Source organism: Cebus imitator, unplaced genomic scaffold (genome assembly GCF_001604975.1).
Source record: "Cebus imitator isolate Cc_AM_T3 unplaced genomic scaffold, Cebus_imitator-1.0 Scaffold515, whole genome shotgun sequence".
Classification (NCBI taxonomy): domain Eukaryota; kingdom Metazoa; phylum Chordata; class Mammalia; order Primates; family Cebidae; genus Cebus; species Cebus imitator.
In genome coordinates, this window is record NW_016107830.1 from 1015746 (window position 1) to 1037844 (window position 22099).

At 35.3% G+C, this 22099-nt stretch overlaps 2 protein-coding genes across 5 annotated transcripts in view; one reads left to right on the top strand and one right to left on the bottom strand.

The window, feature by feature from the left end:
- MCTP1 (multiple C2 and transmembrane domain containing 1) overlaps positions 1 to 22099 on the bottom strand; it is a 571324-nt gene that overhangs the window by 476315 nt on the left and 72910 nt on the right. The gene's annotated exons all lie outside the window — the stretch shown is intronic.
- Positions 13017 to 13377, top strand: LOC108292939 (small nuclear ribonucleoprotein G-like). The gene has a single exon (XM_037733325.1). It carries the CDS (start codon positions 13048 to 13050, stop codon positions 13240 to 13242), a length of 195 nt encoding a protein of 64 aa, XP_037589253.1. The 5' UTR covers positions 13017 to 13047; the 3' UTR covers positions 13243 to 13377.

Genomic DNA, 22099 nt, shown 5'->3' on the forward strand with positions numbered 1-22099 from the left:
AAAAAAAAAAAACCCACAAGAATCAAAATAATTCCTTTCTATCATCCTGAAAAGTCTATTTGCAAATAAATGAAATAATTCACCTGAAACATAAAGTATATTTCACACATTATAAAACATTATATAGTGTTATTTGATGTGTATTTGAGAAGACACTTGATAGAAGAGATTTACCATACCAATATTTAGTACAGTTTAAAAACTAACTTTTAACAACATGAACAACCCAAAATAAATAAAACTATTCTAATGAACTAAAATCTGGAATCTGCAAAATTCCAAGAGTTAAAAATTAACCAATATATTTCGTTTTAAGCAATATGATAATAATGTGAAACCAGTCAAACACAAAGAAAAGGCTTGTACAATTAAATAATTTTAAGCTATTTTATATATTCTCACAACTTTATTATAGGTTATTTGATACTCAAGATCAAAGCACATAATATATTTAAAAAATTGTTAACCATTCTTTATTTTGTCCATTTTATTTTAATAATGAAAACATAAAATCTATCCATCATTATATATGAAAATAGGCCAAGGATCTCTATTCAAGTATGTATACAAAGGGGTTACATGAAAAAATATCTGTGCTTACTGTAGTCATCCTGATGTGCTATCAAGTTCTATACCTTTGATCTAACTATATATTTGTACCCATTTGTACTTAGACTAAAATTCAAGCAAAATAAAATTTTAAAAAAAGAAACTTCTCAATGTGCCCCTGGGTTTCAAATACAAAAGTTTGGCCAGGCTAATAAAGTAAAACAGTATATTACAATCTATGTTACACTATCTTCTACCACATGTGAATCTGAAAAAAAGTTTATTGATTTAGAAACCATCTGCCAGAGACCTCACAATTTCACCCAAAGAAGCGATTTGTTTTTATTTTCTATCACTATAACTTCTTATCCCTTTTATGGCTCTCAGTTATAAGTCCCAATGAGTCACCTTCCTTTGTTTCATTTCTTCAAACATTTCTAGAAAGGTGAAAATAAGTATATTGGTTTGCTTGAAAATGTTTTCTCTACTATTCTTTCTCAAGTGGTCAATAGTATGTTACTAACAAATGCATTTCAACTGAGAAGAATAAGTTTTCTGAACTGACTCCCACTCCTGTTACAAGTGCATTATTATAGTTCAGTAACCAATCTGTCTTCCTCTTCTATTGCACAAAAATCTTTTCCTAGACTAAGGTTTTAAAGAAACTTGAGCTTTGGGAATCAAACTCCAAGTAGGTACATTGAAGATAGAGGTCTTCACTCTTTTGACAAACTCTGCACTTTGAAAGCAATTTGTTTTTGTTCAACTGTATTTCCCAATTGTTGAGAAAGCTAGTCACTGTGGAATTTGTCAGAATCCTGACTATAGAGTCAATATTTTTAAAATTAGATACATTCACAATTTTTACTTTTTTCTCTATGGCAAAATTTTCATCATCCATACCCTGCTGCTACCTAAAATTGTGTGCACAGAATGAGTATTCCCAAGGGATAAAAAAAGCCTTTCCCATTAACTCAAGCAAAGTAATTAAAAATATAAATTTAGTAAAACAGACATGTTTTTGGGTAAGTTTTTTCCAACATGTGGTGAGGCATGTATGTATAACCATATTTATGAATATGGTTATACAGTACGTAATACAGTACATTAAGAATTTGACATGTTTTTCCTTTATGATACTGAGAATATATAATTTAGCCTATTTCCATTTTTCCCTTGGCTGCCAGAAAGCTGAGAGTCAAACAAACCAGCTGCTCATTATATATTAGTCTCTTTTTGAACAAATTTGTTTTTTTTTCTGTGCCAACTTCTAGAGTACTGTCTAGTAGTAATTCATTAGTTTTATAGTGCATATGTTATACATCATAACCTTTTTCAAGTCTCCTTTAGGTAACAGTATACAAAAAGTGTAGACATATTTAAGATCAAGGAGGTAAGTTTTGATTTTAGTCAAAATTAACAGAAACTGACAAAGACTTTTATATGTCTTGAAAAAGTGCTTAAAGCCACCTTTCATCAAATAAAATAGATTTGATTTTAGCTCACCTATTGGCAATTGTCAGGCTTCTGGAAAGGCTTTAATTAAAGAGTACCAGAGGATTTAAGAGCAGAATGGCTGTTTGTGTCAATATTAAGTCAAGATTTGCAAAGGCCTATTATGGTTCCAGTGACATTTCTTTCCTATTTTTCTATATCAGCAGGAACATTTCTTAACGGAATGGATTGCTATTTGCTAATCAGATCTTCTGACAGTAAAGGTAGGCTAAGCAGGACGCCAGGTGAGAAGCCAGAAAATAAAGTCTTATCAAATGTAAAGCTTGTAACATTGCACCTGCCATGTATGTTGGTTTACCTCAAATGGTCATTGCTTTTTCTCAAAATCATATAAAGTCGTATTCTAATAAGTGTTGGTAAGCAACAAAATTATGCCTTAGTAAACTGAATAATTTTTAAAAAATCATTTTGAAGCATGATAGAAGTTTAATAAACATCTAAAGAGATTTAAAAGCAAATAAGTAATCATAGTCATCAATTAGAAACAAACCTCTCATATAGTTTACATCCACTTCAAGCTTTTTCTACTGCATGAATCGAATCACAGCTGCCTTATTTTCACCCAAAGATAACACACTATTTTGTGAATCCATAAGGTTATTTATTACTAATATATTTTATATTTGCATGGCATTTTTCTGTTTACAACACACTTTCATTTATAGATTATCTCATTCAAGCTTCATCATTCTGAGAAAACAGATTACATTCACATTGAAAAGCATGGGATGAGTTTAACAAATAGACTAAATATACAAATAAAGTTAAAACAGCCTGATCAAGATACAGCATTTAAACATTTTGAAGGCTGTGCAAAGCTATAATGTCCTTTGTCATCAAGCTTACTGAAAAGCTTTTATTAGGTAACATTTGTATGGTGCACTGTACAAAGCATAAACATGGACAAACATACAAGGAGCATATAAGTAGAGAATAAAGGCAAGATTAATGTACATAATAGTAGCAAAAAAAATTGTCTTTTATCAGTCAAAGCCCAGATGCATAAGAGTAATATGCATATGCATGTCATAGAAGTAGTGATAGGTAGATAAAATTTATCACTTTTTTATTTCAAGATAATAATATTTTAACTTATGTAATTCCTACAAGAACCCCCTGTGAGGTACGTACTATTTTATGCCTGAGGAAACTAAGGAACAAAGATGAAGAAATATTACTGAAAGCCAGGCATGCTGGTTCCTGCTTGTAATCTCAACACTCTAGGGGGCTGAGGTGGGTAGATCACTTGCCATCAGGAGCTTAAGACCAGCCTGGGCAAGAAAGCAAGACCCTGTCTCTACAAAAACCAAAATAAAATAAAAAATTAGATGGTAGCTTGCACTATAGTCCTAAGTCCTCAGGGGATTGAGGGGGGAGGATTGCTTGAGCCCGGGAGTTTGAGGCTGTGGTGAGCTATGATTGTGCCTGGACAACAGAGTAAGAATGAGACACTGTCTGAAAAGAAAATAAAGAAAAAAGAAAAGGAAAGAAAGAAACAAAAAGAGAAGAAAAAGAAAACATCACCCAAGATCACACACCTAATGAATGGCCAAAGGAGGATTTAAACCCAGGCAGTTCGGCTCCCTACAACTTATCCCTGCCCCTACTCCACTGAGTGGAAAAGTTACCTGCCACGATGAACAGGAAATTGAAACCTGTTGGAAAGAAAGGGGAAAGAAAGGGAAGAGCAGAGCTTAGCTCATGATTAGGTAGTACCTGAGAGAAATGATTTGAGGGAAAAACAACTAAAATAACTTAAAAATATTCACTTCGCTGACTCTCCACCATGAGGAGTTTCCATTTTAGGATCTATTTTCTGAGATCCCCTATTTGATCCAGGTATTCTGGTAAATGTACAGTCACTATTTTAGTTTTCAACTAATATCATGGGAATTACAATGACTCTCATGACATCCACATGAAAGAAAATGAAAGCCCATTTCCAGGGCAGTGGCTAGACCTGAACTTTACTGGGAGAAAAAGGAAACCAAAATAGCCGGCTTCAAATGTGGGCGGAGGACCAGGTAGGAAGTGGACGACATACAGTGGAATCTTCCAGACACACAGAATAGCACCCACAGAATAAAACAAGAGCCCTGGATGCCAGGGTAGTCATTGATCACACAAGCCTAGAAAGATGACAAAGAAAAGACGAGCCTTCAAGGCTTTAAAATTTGGAGCAGAGACCTTGGCAATAAGAAACTGCCGGAAAGCTTTCAGAGAAGGTTTGAAATAGAAAATCAGGTTGGTTAATTTGGCACCACCAGGAGGAATACGGCGTGGAGTCTAGCCAGGCCTATGAGCCCTTGAATCCTGAGATAAGAGATGGCAGGAAACCAAATGCAGAAGGTGGCACCAGGAGAGTCCTCGTTCACAGCACATCCTAGAATATGCTCCAGGGATTTAGAATGATGGATGATGGAGAACAGGCTCTTGCTTATGAATTTTCCAGGAAAGATTTGGGACACAGTAGTCTTACAGCATCTTGAGTTTTTCCCAGTGGCAACTTGACTAAAGGAGACAATTTTGATAGGCCCTATCTGCTTTCTATTTTATGCCACCCAGAGAAGCTCAGAGAGTATGGGATAGTAAAAGTTCACTGTTCAAAAGGAGTGACACGGTGCTTCACGTCTGTTTCTGAGACCTGGGGTATTGTGACAGACAAGAAGATGTACAGAAATGGTGGGCAGCACAGTAAGGAGCTCCCTAGGCAGCATGATCACAGAAAGAACTGCCATTGGTGACCTGTATTTTTCCAGAAGAAAAGAGGAAATTAAAGAACACATAAAACCAGAGAAGAAAGTGGGGAGGCAGAAAGGGTTTCAGGAGCAGAGAGTACACTGAGTAGCAACTTGACAGCCAGACCCTATAAAAAAAAATATGGGTTTGGATCCAAATGCCCAGTCGATAGAGAACTGAGGCAGCTTAGAATCTTCACCATAAACAAAGGAGAGAGGGGTATACAATGACTGAGCTGAGGTATAAACAATAATATCTAGACCCAGATTTCAACAGCAGCAGTATAGCTCTTGGTGGGAAGAATATTTTATATGTATAGAAGTAAAAATGATATGTGTGCTAATTCCCAAAAAGGGATTAAAGACCTTTCTCTAATATATTACCAGTGTGTAAATGTTCTCCAAGACTTATTTTATTAAGTGTACATTTCTGGGAAGATGATAAAGCTAGCCATTAGATTGCATTCTGAAGATGCTCAATTATTTCCTTTATCTACGGTCCTTCATCTTTCTAAAATCTCTACACTGGGCCAAATAGGAGACCACTGAGCTTAGTATGTCAGCTCATTCCTGGATATGTTCTTTGCTACTAGGAGCAAACGGTGTGTCTTTCACCAAATTTTTAAGTGTCTAAGAAGTCAAGTATCTTAAAAACCTGGCTGTATTTTATGCTGCGCTCCCTAAGGCTGTGCTGAATAAATGCAGAGATACAGCTTACACTAGAGAAAACAAAGTCAAGTTACATATACATTCTCTATATTGATAACATTAATAGCAGCTATCGTTTCACTGTTTATACCATACTAAGCATGCAGATATTAAAATTAATCCTCTTCAAATCATCTTTTAAGATAGGTGGTCCCAATTTACAGAAAAGGAAACTGAGGCCTAGGTATTGTGAACAATTTCCCCAAGAATACACAAAGCTGGAAAGTGGCAGAAATGAGGTTAAATACAGATCTGCCTGAAGCCCATATGCTTAACCACTAGGCTCCTAAGCACAGTGCTATCAGCTGGGAATAAAATAATGGGTAAGTCATGGTTCAGTCTTCCAGGAGTCCACATGGGAGTAAAGAGAGAGGAAAAAGAGTAGATATAATCCATAATAGTATGAAGAAATCCTGTAAGTATATGCAGACTTAGCAACTAACAGCCTGAGTATAAACAGTGAGGGCCAGTGTTTGCACTGGGCCTTAAAAGGAGCAGTTTGGTTGGCATGAGGGCTGTGGATAGCTACAGGGGGAAAGTGTCCATCCCAAAGGAGTGCCTTTTACCAGCTGATTGAATCCATTCTAAACATCGGTGGACTGAATCATTGAATGGAATCACCAATAAGGAAGACTCTAGTTTTAATGGTCACTTTTCAAAATAAGTCCCAGTTTCTCATTATTCTTAAGCTATCTTCAGGTTTTATTAAGCCAGCTTTTAAATACATTCAATGGATTGATTTTTTAAAAAATTAAGAGTATTAAACCAGAAGAGCTTCAATAAAGACCATCAGATTGATGCTAAGTTTTGAATACTGGCTTTTGTTTTTAGCACTCTAGCTAATTGGGTATCTGATCATCATATATTTCAAAGCAATTTTCCCAAGTTTATCAGCAAGAAACTTCTATAATTCAAATCCAAAGCTTCACTTCAAATATATTGCCCTTCTCTCTTCTTCCTTATCTATAGGGCTGCAGTTCATCACTGAGGAAATTAAACTGAGCAAGAACAAGTTATTTTTCACAAAGCCCACTTGTTGAGATTTAATACTCTGTAATACTGATAAGATTCTATCTACCTAAACAAATTAATTTAGCAGTTTAGAAGTATCTAAGAAAATATAATATTGTATAACCCATAATAATCTGACTATTCAGTGTTTATTTTATAGAAATCCCCACTTAGGTAGGCATAATGAAGCATGTACAAAGATGTTCAATGCAGTATTGTTGTAAGAGCAAAAACTGGAAGCAACATAGATGATCATCAGTTGAGCAATAGTTAAATAGGTATCCTGTTTAGCCTATGAATTGACAATGAGGTCAATCTGTATGGATTAACACAGTAAGATCTATAAGACATATTAATTAAAAAAATCAAATTGTTAAAAATGTATGATAAAACATCAATTGTGCAGAAACATCACATGTTCACACCAAATCACGTATATATACACGTGTACATACAAAAAAGAGATACGTACATATATACATATATTTTAGTACATATCTCTTTATATTATACTTATGTACACATCTCTCTTTATCCATATATTTGTGCACATAGAATTGTCCCTTGGTATCCATGTGGGATTGGTTCCAGTACCTCCCACAGATACCAAAATTCACAGATGCTCAAGTCCCTAATAGAAAATAGTGTAGTATTTGCATATAACCTATGTATGTTCTCCTACATACTTGAAATCATCTCCAGATTACATAAAATATCTAATATAATGTAAACTCATGTAAAGAGTTGTTATACTCTATTGTTTAGGGAATAATGACAAGAAAAAAATGTCTGTACATGTTCAGTATAGACATAAGGTTTTCTAAGAGTATTTTTGATCCATGGGTCTTTGAATTCACAGATGCAGAATCAACAGATACAGAGGGCTGACTTATATACCTATCTACATATATACACACACATAGATATATATGTAAATGCATATCTAAATGCATAGAGATTGGGATTGAGGGTAGCATTTAAGGAAACTTTCTCTGTTCTCATTATTTCTGTAAAAATATGAATTTCTATATTACTTATACTGATGGTCTTCAACTTATAATGGTTTAATTTACAATTTTCTTACTTTAAAATGGTGTAAAAGTGATACACATTCAGTAGAAACCCATACTTCAGGTATCCACACAACCATCCTGTTTTTCACCTTTAGTATAGAATTAAATAAATTACATAAGATTTTCCACGCTTTATTATAAAGTAGGCTTTGTGTTAGATGATTTTGCCCAATTGTAGACTAATGTAAGTGTTCTAAGCATGTTTAAAGTAGGCTAGGCTAAGCTATGGTATTTAGTAGGTTAGGTGGATTAAATGCATTTTCAGTTTATCAGGATTTATCAGGTCAGTATCCCATTGTATGTCAAGGAGAATATGTATAATGAAAAATAAAGGTTTCCTAAATTCAAATTTTAAAAAGCACCTTCAATTTAGAAACTACTACATTCCGTTTGTATGCTATAATTAATGTTTACCAGCCTATAGTTTTTAGCATTTTTCCCCCTTTTAAAAGAAAGACCAATGTTTTGCATTTTGATGCAATTCAGTTTGGGTCTCCAAGTGTGGCTAAGAACTCAGTGGAAGCAGGACATACCCTTTACAGAGTACCACAAAATGAGTGTTTAATAACTATAAAAAAGAGGAATGAACCAATCAATGAATAAATGACAGTCTCAGTAAATATGTTTACGTTTCTCATCATTGGCTGAGGTTTGAAACCTAGCAATTGGTAGGGAGACATTAGAGGATATTCAAAGTAAAAACTAACATCACTCTCTTTTATTCTGGGCAACACTGCTATATTGATTTGTCAATGGTGCTAAGGACTGAATCTCTAAAAGCAAATTAAGATTTATATATTAAGATTTTCTTCTTTAGCCCTGGACATTAATTTATTAATTTTTGTGTTATAATTTTTGAACATAGGTAATACATAATTAACATAATGTGACATTTTAGGGACAGTTTCCTAAACTTTCATTAGCCATTAAATATAAATACAAATTTTAAAATGTAACCCCCATTTCAATTCTTTTCATTATTAAAAGCTTTATTTTAGTATTTGGCTAAAAGTCACAAATTCCATTTCAATTTGGTGTCTACCTAATTTTAATGCAATCCAAAAACTACAACATTTCTTAATAAAAGGTAATTAACAGGAAAGTATAAACAACACACCGAGAATACATTTGGTAAGGGCTTAATATCCAAAACATATAAGGAACTCAACTCAATAGCAAGACAACAATCCAGTTAAAAAATAGGCAGAGGATCTGAATAGACATTTCTGAAAATATTATATATAAATGGCCAATAGTTATATGAAAAATGCTCAATATCACTAATCATCAGAAGAAATGCAAATTAATACCACAATGAGATTTCACCACATACCTGTTAGAATTGCTATTAGCAAAAGGAAAAAAGATTGCTGAGTGTGGTGGCTCACACTTGTGGTCCCAGCAATTTGGGAGGCTGAGGCAGGTGGGTCACTTGAGGTCTGGAGGTCGAGACCATCCTGGCCAACACTGTGAAACCCCATCTCTACTAAAAATACAAAAAATTAGCTGAGTGTGGTGGCTCACGCCAGTAATCCCAGCTACTCCAGAGGCTGAGGCAAGAGAATTGCATGAACTCAGGAAGTAGAGGTTGCAGTGAGCTGAGATTGTGCCACTGCACACTAGGCTGGGGAACAGAGCAAGACTCCATGTCAAAAGAAAAAAAAAGATAAAAAATAAGACAAATGTTGACAAAAGACAAATGTTGACAGTATGTGAAGAAAAGGGAGCACTTGTGCACCATTGGTAGGAATGTAAATTAGTGCAGCCATTATGAAAACCAGTACAGAAAGTGCTCAAAAAATTAAAAAGAACTACCATATGATCCAGCAATCCCAATACTGGGTATATATTCAAAGGAAATAAAATCAGTGTATGGAAGAGATATCTACACTCTCATGTTCATTGTAACATTTTTCAAAATAGCCAAGACATGAAATCAAGCTAAGTGTCCTTCAATGGTGAATGGATAAAGAAAATGTGGCATATATATATACAATGGAATACTATTCAGCCTTAAAAATGAAGGACATTTTGTTACTTGCAACAATATGGAGAAAGCTGGGGGATACTGTGTTAAATGAAATAAGTCAGACACAGAAAGACAAATACCACACTATCTCACTTACATGCAGAATCTTAAAAAGTTGAATTTATGGATTAGATCTCACTTAGATGTGGAATCTTAAAAAGTTGAACTCATGGGTTAAAGGATATAAAATTTCAGCTAGATAAGAGTAAGTTAAAGGGAGATCCATTATATAACATGATGGCTATAGTTAATAACAATGTATTGTATTTTGAAAATTGCTAAGACAGTAGATTTTTAGTGTTCTCACCACAAAGACTAATGGGTATGTGAGGTAATGCATATGTTAATTAGCTCAATTTAGCCATTCCACAGTTTATACATATTTCAAAGCATGTTGTACATGATAAATATGTAAAATTTTTGTCAATTAGAGATAAACAAAACAACATCCTCCAAAATTTTATCTATGAAAAGTTTGTCTGCATAACATAATGTAAATGTAAGCATGTAAAAGAATTAAAAGTAGAGTTCATTGAAAATGCAGACACCATAGCTTTATCCCAAGCCTACTGAATTGGAATCTCCAGCACTGGGACTGAGGAAATTGTATTTTAACACTCTCCACTGGTGAATCTCTTGCACACCAAACTTTAGGACTACTGAGACAGGATGCTGTATCCTTCCTTGAACTTACATACCTTTGCTACTCAAGGTGTGGTTCTAGGACAAGCAACATTCGTATGTCATAGGAGCTTGTTAGAAATGTAGTCATAGGTAACACTCAAGACTGACTGAATCAGAATATGTATTTTAACCAGATCCTTCGTTGGTTCGCAGGCACATTAAAGTTTGAAAAATACTACGATAATACAATATACTACTCTTTTGTTATAAATTTAAAAATTATAGGGATAATGAGTGTATTTTTTAAGTACAAAAGGGATAAAATGTAAAGGAAAAGTTTTTCTCTATTTTTCTTTTTTTTTTTGAGACTGAGTCTTGCTTGCTCCGTTGCCCAGGCTGGAGTGCATTGGTGCTATGTTGGCTAACTGCAGCCTCTGCCTCCTGGGTTTAGGCAATTCTCCTGCCTCAGTCTCATAAGTAGCTGAGATTACACGCACCCACCATCACTCCTGGTTAACTTTTGTATTTTTAGTAGAGACAGACTGTTCTCAAACTTCTGACCTCAAGTGATCTTCCCACCTTGGCCTCCCAAAGTGCTGGGTTTACAGGCGTGAGCCACTGCGCCTGACCAAAAAAGTTTTTTCTCCACCACCTATATCAGTTTTACTCTTCAGAAACCATAAATAGGAAGTTTCTTATTTTTTTTCTTTAATTTTCTGGATAAAGATATTCATACTCTGTGTTTTAACATCTGGTATGGGGATGAGAAATTTGATTCACATTCCAAACATTTCTGTGATAATTAACTTCAGATATCCACTTGACCAGATTCAACAATAGCTAGAGAACTGGTAAAGCATTATCTCTAGGTTTGTCTGTAAGGGTAGTTCCAGGGGAGGAGACTGGTATGTGGGTCAGTGGCCAGAGTGGGGAAGACCACTCTCAATGTGGATGGGCACCATCCAACTGGCTGGGGGCTCAGATGGAACAAAAAAGGCAGAGAAGAGGCAATTTCTTCTCTCTCCTAGAGCTGGAACCCTCTTTTTCCCTGTTCTAACTCCAGGCTGTCTGACCTTTGAACTGTAAGACCGGCACAAGTGTCCCTTAGGTTTTCAGGCTTTTGGCCTTGGGCTGAGTGAGAGTTACACAATCAGCTTCCTTTGTTCTAAGGCCTTTGGATTTAAACTGAGCCAGAACTGGCTTCCCAGGTTCTCCAGTTTGCAGATAGTCTCCCATGGGCCTTTCGAGCCTCCATAATCATGTGAACCAATTTCCCAAACAAATGCTCCTTATCTATCTACAGATTGATTTATTGATGTATCTCTTTGGAGAAATTTGACTAGTACAATTTTTTGTAAGTAAACAATTTTCTTTTCACTAGAAGCTTTTCAGATTTTGCCTTATTCTTAGAGCGATGAAATTTCCCCAAGAAAGTATCTAAATTAATTTCTAAGTTTTTGCCTTTTTCATTTATCTTGCTTGGTACTTACTGAATTCTTTAAAAATCAAGAATTAATCTTTCTTTTTTTGAGATGGAGTCTTGCTCTGTTGCCCAGGCTGGAGTACAGTGGCATTATCTTGGCTCACTGCAACCTCCACCTCCCAGGCTCAATAGATTCTCCTGCCTCAACCTCCTGAGTAGCTGGGATTACAGGCAAGTGCCACCAGTCCTGGCTAATTTTTTATATTTTTAGTAAAGATGGGGTTTCACCATGTTGGCCAGGCTGGTCTTGAACTCCTGACCTCAGGTGATCCACCCGCCTCGGCTTCCCAAAGCGCTGGGATTACAGGTGTGAGCTACCATGCCTAGCCAAGAATTAATCTTTCTTAAGCCTGTAAAAAATTTTTTCTACTGCTTATTTCTTCTGCTCCACTGCTTCTCTTCTCTGCTTTAGAATCTTGGACTAACATTCACCTGACTGAACAATATTCTGACTGGATGGCTTTCATTTTGATCAGTCACTGCCTATGTCATACAAGCAGTTAAATATTTTGAATGTTACCTCCAAATGGACTTATGCCTTGGGTCCTTAAACACTTTTGCTCTCATGTTTTCCATTCCTGTGCTATGTTTCTACAAGGGATTGAACTGTTGACCCCAAAAGATGTGTCTACCCAGAACCTCAGAGTGACCTTATTTGGAATAGGGCCTTTGAAGATATAATTAAGGTAAGGATCTTGAAATGAGATCCTCATGAATTAGGTTGAGCCCTACATTAAATGAGAAGTTCGTTTAAAGAAGAGACACAGATATCCAGATGCATAGAGGAAGGCCATGTGAAGTTGGAGGCAGAGGTTGTAGAGACGTGCCTGCAAATCAAGGAATACAAAGGATTGCCAGCAGACACCTGAAGCTAAGAGAGGGGCAAGGAATGGATCCTCCCTTGCAGCTTCCAATAGGAACCAGCTGTACTGACACCTTAAGCTCATACTTTTGGCCTCCAGAATTGTAAGATAATAAAATTATGTTGTTTTAAGCCACCAACTTCATGGTAATTTGTTATGGCAGCCCTAGGAAATTAATACACTTTCCTTGGCTTTGTCTTTTAGATTCCTACCTTACTTTCAAATATAAACATCTTGCAATTCAGCCCATTCAAAATTTTATTGCAGTAACTGTATATTTAACTTCCCAGGTTATTTTCTTAATGGTTTATTTGATCATATCATGTTTATCTTAGTATATGAAAGCAATAAGCTTTAGAATCTTTCTAAAAATATTAATTAAAAATTTTACCTCTGTGTGCCCGTGGAGTAGCCATCAATGAGCAAAGCTCACCCTGCCGAGTTGAAAAAAATTATGGACAAGAAGTTATCAATGAAATTAAATGGTGGCAGACATGTCCAAGGAATATTGCGGGGATTTGATCCCTTTATGAATCTTGTGATAGATGAATGTGTGGAGATGGCGACTAGCAGACAACAGAACAATATTGGAATGGTGGTAATACGAGGAAATAGTATCATCATGTTAGAAGCCTTGGAACGAGTATAAATAATGGCTGTTCAGCGGAGAAACCCATGTCCTCTCTCCATAGGGCCTGTTTTACTATGATGTAAAAATTAGGTCATGTACATTTTCATATTAGACTTTTTGCTAAATAAACTTTTGTAATAGTCAAAAAAAAAACTTTTTAATTTATATTTTGTTTCTAAAATTGTCTTTTTGGTCTCGAATTACATTTACTGAGTCACCTTTCATGTTGCCAGCTTTTCTAAAGTATATGGTTATATTTTGTGCCCTTTTATGTTTATGAATCATAGACTATATTAGTTAGTATAACAGGCTTAAATTTCGTGTAAGGTTACATAAGTCTGTCTTCCCAGCCTGCCTCTCCTTTTTGCACGTGTGTACGTCTGTATGAGTGTGTCTATGCTGGGCAAAGGGAAGCTGACATGGGTACTCAGATGGCCATCTTGAACTATAAGTCCATATCTACTGTTTCGTGTTATATTATTTTCACTTCCCTAATAAATTATAAATTCCTGCAGAATAGGGATTTCTTTCTTATCTCTTTTACAGAAATTAGCATAAATGCGCATTTTAAAAATTAAACAAATGATAAGTTAGTAAGTAAATGAGTGAGTGAAAGAAAGCCAGTAAAACAAAGTTAAAAGTTAAACTGCCCAAATGAAGGAAAAACCTAATACTTTTGCTACTTGAAAAGTAGCAGAAGTGAACTGTAACTTATGCGAGTAAAAATCATTAATCTTCAGCTTTCAATTAACATGCCTCTTAATGTAAAATTCATTTCACTAGATCAGATAACTCACATTCTCTTCCTTATTGCCAGGTTATTCAATATTTATCGTTTTAGATCTAGTCATCTTCTGGAAACATTTTTATTAGATTTGTGCAGATGTGTAGATTACTAACTATTCAGAGATGTGTATCAATATGTACTTGGCAAATGCACTTCTGCTGTGTCAGTTCATTGAGTTTTTGTGCTTGAAAATCAATACTAGAACAAGTTGAATGGAATAATCTATGGGGACTCTATAATCTTAGTGTCTTGATTTCAAAATTGGACATTTTTCAAATTGAGAAAGCCTTTTAAAAACTGACTCAGAGTCAATCTATTCCGTTCCTGTATGACTTATAACCCTACAAGTCAGTAGTGGAAAAGAGGAGAGGATCAGCTCTACTAAGTGGAAACATTTAAGCTGGTCTTAGGGAATTAGAGGGAAGCCACCAGGTAGAAGAAAGGACAAAGGGCATTCTAGGCAAAGGAAGCAAAGAAGCACTCAACAAATTAGGAGTAAAAGGGAGCATCCTCATCATGGTAAAGGGCATCCATAAAAACTCATAGCTACCGGGCATCACACTTAATGGTAAAGGATGAATACTTGCCCCTGACCCTAAGATAAGGAACAAGCAAGGATGTTTGCTTTCTTCACATCTGTTCAACACCGCACTGGAGATTACCAAGAGGATAATATAAAAAATCATCCAGATTGGAAAGGAAGAAATAAAGTTATCTCTATTTGCTAATGACATGGTCTTGCATATAGAAAATCCTAAGGAATCCACTACAAAACTACTAAAACTAATAAACAAGTTCTGCAAGATTGCAGGACAAGATTAATATATAAATTAATTTCTATTTAGAACCAATAAGGAAATTTTAAAGAAATGAAAAAAAAACACATCCATTTACAATAGCCTGAAAAACAATAAAATACTTGTGAATAAATTTTTTTTAAATAAGCAAAATTTATACTCTAAAAACTATACAATATTTTGAAAGAAATTACAAAGATATAAATAAATGGAAAGACATCCCATATTCATGGATCAGAAGATTTAATATCATTAATATGGCAATGCTTCCCAGATTTAACGCTCTATCAGAATCTCAGTTAGCTTCTTTGTAAAATTGACAAGCTATTCCTAAAATTCATATGGATATTCAAAGGAAAATAGCTAAAACAATGTTGAGTAAGAACAAATTTGAAGTACTCACACTTCATTATTAATAAAAACTTGCTACAATGCTAAGTAAACAAGATAACGTGGTATTGTCATGAGAATAGAAATATAGATAAATGGAATAGAACTGAGAGTCCAAAAGTGGGCCCTAATACTTATGGTCAATTAATTTTTGACAAGGGTATCAAGAAAATAAAATGGGGATAAAATAGTCTTTCAACATATGGCTGGGACAACTGGGAAGTTACTCCCACCCCATTCAAGTTCTCCTCCAGTGAGAGGAGCTTTTCCAAACTTCCTCTGGAGTGACTGATCTTTGACTTTGATATCAGATTGTCTGCCCGACCCACAGACTTCCCAGAGTTTTTACTGGGCTTTCTAAACAAAGGAAGCTCTCCTGGGCAGTCTACCTAGCTGGTCATGCGCGAAAGTTAGACAAAGAACTCTAGTCCCCAGATTGGGAAGTGAATGAGGCAGGTCGGGCATGTCGTTGGGAAGTTCTTGCCTTTGAAACCACACTCCTTGTGGACCTGGGAAGAGAAGTTAACATAGTCCCTCACTGGGTTCAAGTGATTCTCCTGCCTCAGCCTCCCGAGTTGCAGGGACTACATGCCTGCACCACCACGTCCAATTAATTTTTGTATTTTTAGTAGAGACAGGGTTTCACCGTGTTGGCCAGGATGGTCTCAATCTCTTGACCTCATGATCCACCCGCCTCGGCCTCTTTAAGTGCTGGGATTACAGGTGTGAGCTACCGTGCCCTGCCATTTTATAGATTTTTTTTAAAGGCTAGTTTTGCATTAGTTTACAAAATTTGAAGACTACATTTATAATATTAACATTAATTAAATGTTGATATATATAATTTTAGGAATTCTTTCATTATAGAAGTCAAATTATATATTTATACCCACTACCATACATATGTCCTTTTGTCTCCATCTAATAGATCGATGATTTTCAAAGATTTTTTATTGTTGTTGTTATGTTTTGTTTTTTCCTAATCCTAATGCACTTGAAAGTGTGTCGGGAGAAAAACATTTTGTGAATATGACCAGAACTAAAATGATAAATATTGAATATCCTGGCAATAAAGAAGAGACAATAAGTTATCTAGTCCAATGAAATGAAAATGGCATGTTAACTGAAGAATCTGGCAAGTTCCCATCAAGATATGATCTTAAATATAGAACATTCTGGCCGGGTGAGGTGGCTCACGCCTGTAATCCCAGCACTTTGGGAGGCTGAGGCACGTGGATCACAAGGTCAAGAAATCGAGACCATCCTGGCCAACATGGTGAAACCCTGTCTCTACAAAAATTTAAAAATTAGCTGGGCACGGTGGCATGCGCCTATAGTCCCAGCTACTGGGGAGGCTGAGGCAGGAGAATTGCTTGAACCTGGGAGGCGGAGGTTGCAGTGAGCCGAGATCATGCTACTGCACTCCAGCCTGGCACCTGGCGACAAAGCAAGACTCTGTCTCAAAAAAATCACTTTATATATATATATATATATATATATATATATATATATACACACACACACACACACACACATACACATATATATATGTGTATATATATGTATATATATACACATATATATACGTATATATATACACATATATACGTATATATATGTGTATATATATACGTATATATGTGTGTGTGTGTGTGTGTATATATATATATATATATATAGAGAGAGAGAGAGAGAGAGAGAGAACATTCTTCAATACAGAGCAGCAGGGGCAGGGAGTAGGGGCATATCTCTGGGACAGAGGAGAGACATGGGTATTTGACAACCTACAAATTGAAATATATATATTTTGGAAAACTTTTCTCCCCTCAAATGCTCAAAAACACATATAGGGAGCTCTGCTTATCCCAATCTAGTGGAAATGACTATGTAAACAATATTCAAAAGTTTCTGCATACTCTTCAAAATGTTTGTTTAATATCTCTGCTAATTCTGATTAAATCGATCAGAGTTTGTACAAAATGAAGTGGGTCGGAGGATAATAAATCTGAATTATACTGAAGTCCAGCATATGAATAATGAGTGTTATCAGAGTGAGATACATTAATCCAGAGTGGTAAGTGAAAATTCTCATAAAACTGTGTTGGTAAACACACATAAATACAAAGGCTACAGACTAACATCTACCCACATCCCAAGAGTTCCTAGCACATAGCAGGTTCTCAATAAATATTTACAGATACACGAATAAAATTGTGATTGAGAAAGAGAAAGAAGCTGCAGGAGAAAACAGAGATGAAAGTTTAAAAGATAAAAGACAAAACTTAACAATGAGGAGACCTAGGGAGAAAGAAGGGACAAGAAGCACAACACTGAGATTTACTTTGTAACAAATCCAAAGTGAAAAAAGAAAGAGTGGGAGAGCAAGAGCAAGTGACAGAGAGAGGGGGAGAGAGAGAGAGAGAGAGAGAGAGAGAGAGATAGAGAGAGAGAGAGAGAGAGACTCAGTGAAGCAATAACAAGAAACAGATTACCATTTTTTAAATTCTGTTTACCACTTCGCCAAAAGTCAATACAGATATTGTAATAGCAACACTGTACAGAAGTACTTTATAGCTTACGAAACACTTTCCCATGTCTTAGCTCATTCCTGACAATCTAATAAATATATTATTTTTGTTTAGCAGATGAAGAAACTTTGGTTTTAGGGATTTAAATAACATGAGCAGGAACATACAAGTAGAAGAGCTGGAACTTAACCCCCTGAATCCATACCTCTATAATGGTGTCAGGAATAAAGAACCACAGTGTAGGACAAAAAAGAGGTACAAAACCTGTTCATCTCCATCTTTTTCAGGAAAAAAAAAGGTTTTAGAACATATGTATTATCCTAAGTTTTGATGCTATTTCAGTCGAATATTTTTGCTTATCTAGAAATCACTGTCTTGAAAGTCACCAATGATCCATTAATCAGCAAAGTCAAAGAATTCTCAATTTTCAATCCACTTCTCTAATCTATAGCATCCAACACTGTTTACCATTCCTTCCTTCTTTAATCTGTTTCTTCTCATGACCCTGTTGTGTCATCTCTTTGCCTTTCTTCTCCTGCAATTGCTCCACATGTGTTTCCTTCAATTGTATGAAGACACATCGTATGTAGATCTTTATAACTCTTACTTCCACCACAACTCTTGAGCTTGATTACCCCACAAGAACAACTCACTAATCCTCATATAACATGACCAAAAAAGAATTGCATCATCCCCAATTGTCTTCCAACATTCTTGACTTTGGCTAATAGCATCACTATTCTTCTAGTAACTAAGTCCAAACATTGAGGGGAGAAAGTTTTGACTCCACTTTTCCCCTTCCCTGGCCAATCAGCCATGAGACACCAGTTATATTACTCAGAAATTCTTTCTTATCATGAGTCTCAACTTAGTCCATGGTCTCTGAACTACTTGTATTTTCCTAAGAAATGTATCTCTTAATAGGAACGATTTTACACTGTTGGTGGAAGTGTAAATTAGTTCAACCATTGTGGAAGACAGTGTGGCAATTCCTCAAGGATCTAGAAATAGAAATACCATTTGACCCAGAAATCCCATTACTGCATATATACCCAAAGGATTATAAGTTGATCTATTATAAAGACACATACACAAGTATGTTCAGTGTGGCACTGTTTACAATAGCAAAGACTTGGAACCAAGCCAAATGCCCATCAAAAATAGACTGGATAAAGAAAATGTGCACATATATACCATGGAATATTATACAGCCATGAAAAGGATGCATTCATGTCCTTTGCAGGGACATGGATGAATCTGAAAACCATCATTCTCAGAAAACTGACACAAGAACAGAAAACCAAACACTGCATGTTTTCACTCATAAGTTCGTTTGAACAATGAGAACACATGGACACAGGGAGGGGAACATCACACACTGGGGTCTGTTAGGGGGTGGGAGGTTACAGGAGGGATAGCAGGGGATGGGAAGATTGTGGAGGGATAACATTAGGAGAAATACCTAATGTAGGTGACAGAGGGATGGAGGCAGCAAAACACCATGGCATGTGTATACCTGTGTAACAATCCTGCAAGATCTGTAAATGTGCCCCAGAACTTAAAGTAAAATTAATTTTAAAAAGTATAAGAAAAAAGAAAAAAATATATTTCTCTTGGCCTGGTCCCTACTTTCCTCCCTCTCTCCTGTCACACGTACATTTTTCCTACTGTCAGCGGAGTTGTTGTTCTTAAAAATGATTCCTATACTCAAAAACTTTCAGAGAATCCCCATAATCCATAGAATGAAGTCCAGATTTCATAGCACAATCTCCAATGCTGTCCATGATCCGGTCTCAATTTACTTTTTTAGTAAAGAGAAATTTCCCCTAAAAGTCAATTTCCCCTAAAACTGGATTATTTGATGCCTCTGAATATATTTGGGGTTTGCCAGTGGCTACACTTTAACTCATGTTATGTTTCCCACACCGGTCTCAATTATCTTTCAAGGTCTTGTTCGAACATTAGTCTCTCTAAGACGCTCTTCTGGATACTGCCTCTACTCCAGAGCCTCAGTCAAAATGAATGCTACATTTCTTAATAGTTTGTTTTACCTCTCTTACTTGTTTTACTCACACCTTTCCTATAGTCAATATATATGAGTATCTCCCCACCAGATTACAATCTCCCAAATTTTAATTCTATACAGCTCTTGGCATATAAACACTGTGCAAATTCTTATTAAACTTTGGCATCACCAGCTGAAAAGTATTTGAATTAAAACATAAAAGTCACTATACTGACAGGTAGCATATGACAATTGACAACAACAGCTTGACTTCTGGCAAAAAAAAAAAAAAAAAACAGTGTACTTTTTACCTTTATTTTTAGATAAAATGTCTAGTGTAGTAAAAGTTATAAGGAAGTAAGCATATCTGAATAAAATTCTAAAGACTAACTTATAATTAATAAAGCAAACAAAATTGTTTAATTGCTTTCATTTTTAATTACAGTACCAAAAAAGTTGTAACTATCTTTATTCTAATTGCAGGTCCTCATATAATCAGAATGAGCTTGTTATAAATACAGAGTTTTGAAGGGGTATAAAAGACGATCAGTTATGATGCTGTTTATAAAATTGCTAGCTTTGAATCTCAGATACAACCAGTATTATGACCTTGAAGCCTGACTTCCTCAACTCTATTTCCCTAAATGACCTACAATTTCTGACTTGTGTGCTAGGGTTGTTTTCTAGACCTGCCACAGACCCTATAAATATGAATTCAAATTTTATTTTTGCCACTTTGATGCTACAAAAACACTCAGCATTTATTTAAACAGCAAAATGAAGCAATTCAAGTTAGAAAATCTATTGTGAATTTCATGGCCGATTCCTTCTGAATTACATAGAGTTAATTCATTTGTGGTTATATTTACTTTTAGTATTTCTGACACAGAAATAATGTTATTCATCTATCTGTCCACTTTCCAAATAACATATAATCCAAAAAATAACAAACCACATTGTTATACAATAATTTTCTTTATGTGTGATAAATGTCAAGGCTTTGTGCGGAATACTAATCTTATTTTCTTATTCAAAAAAATCCAAGCATATTTCACCTTATCATTCATCAATTTCTCTCAATGCAAAATAAACAACTAGAATATCTGTTCTCTAAAATAAAAGTAACTTTTATTGGGTGCTTAATTAATTCTCTCAACAAAGCACATTAATTTTTCTAGGGTTATTTCAGAACACTAAATAAAACTAAACGAAATAAAAACCATAAATCAGAGTGTAAATAATGAGCTAACATTATCACACAGTAATTTATACCAAGTAGGTTACATTTTAATTTGAATAAAAAACCTGGAACTCTCCCATAAAATTCTTTCAACTTCTAAAAGCATATCATAAAGCAAATTGAGTACTTCAATATACCAGATGCATCCAAGAGAAAAAATTTATAATACTGTAGAGGCAAAAGCTGATCCCTCTCAAGAAAAGATAACAGTCTCCTCAAAACAGATAGACTAAATTAATGATTAACTCCTATAGTCAAATAATTTATTCATACTATATGCAAAGGAATATCACGCATATCTTTTGGTGAAAAGTTAGCATAAAAGTAATTATCAAGAGTCCAGCACTCTAGAATGCAGAAAACATATTGGATTCATGTAGAACATTCTGGAACTACAGCCCCCGAGAACCACTTGTAATACATAACTGATGATTCTTGTAAAGCTCCCAAATTTGATGTTTGCTAGGGTGGATTAGTGAAATAATGCTTCAAGTAAAGAGGTTTTTAGAAACTTACTCTATCTCTGCCTGTCTTTTGAAAAAATATTTGGAAAATAAATGATAAATTCAGTATAAATTATAAAAAATAAATGTGCCCAGGCACAGCAAATGAAAACCTCTCCATATGTTATTTCCAAGTCCTTCTAGTGGATATTCTATTTCTGAACCCACAATCACCATGTCTGGTTTTCACTCATGTCCTGGGAGTCCACACTAATTAGACCATTTTTCCAGGCATACTCATCCAATCTTCTCAGGATTCTTGGGTGAATTGGTCAGGAATTGTACATGATTGCCCAAAGCAGAGACTGGGGTGTAGCCCGTGCTCAATACACAATGATTCTTCATTGGTATTTGTAAAACAAGCAGAAGAAAGTAGGAGGAGGGGAGAACAAAGGGGTTATATGAGAAAGGAGGGTTTCTCTTGTCCCTTCAATTCCCATCTCCTCAATATATCTCCTGCCCCTACACATTCCCATCTTGCTGAGCTGAGACCTCTAAACGTTCTTTGCCTAACCCAAGAGTAGTCCTAGATACTTCTATCATCCACTTATATCCTTCCTATCCTAATTATGTTATTAGAGGTTTCATGTTTGGAAAAATTGTGATCAGTAAAGAGACTAACAAG

Excerpts from the sequence above, each read along its gene's own strand:
- LOC108292939 (XM_037733325.1), top strand. The coding sequence starts at position 13,048 with ATGGACAAGAAGTTATCAATGAAATTAAATGGTGGCAGACATGTCCAA.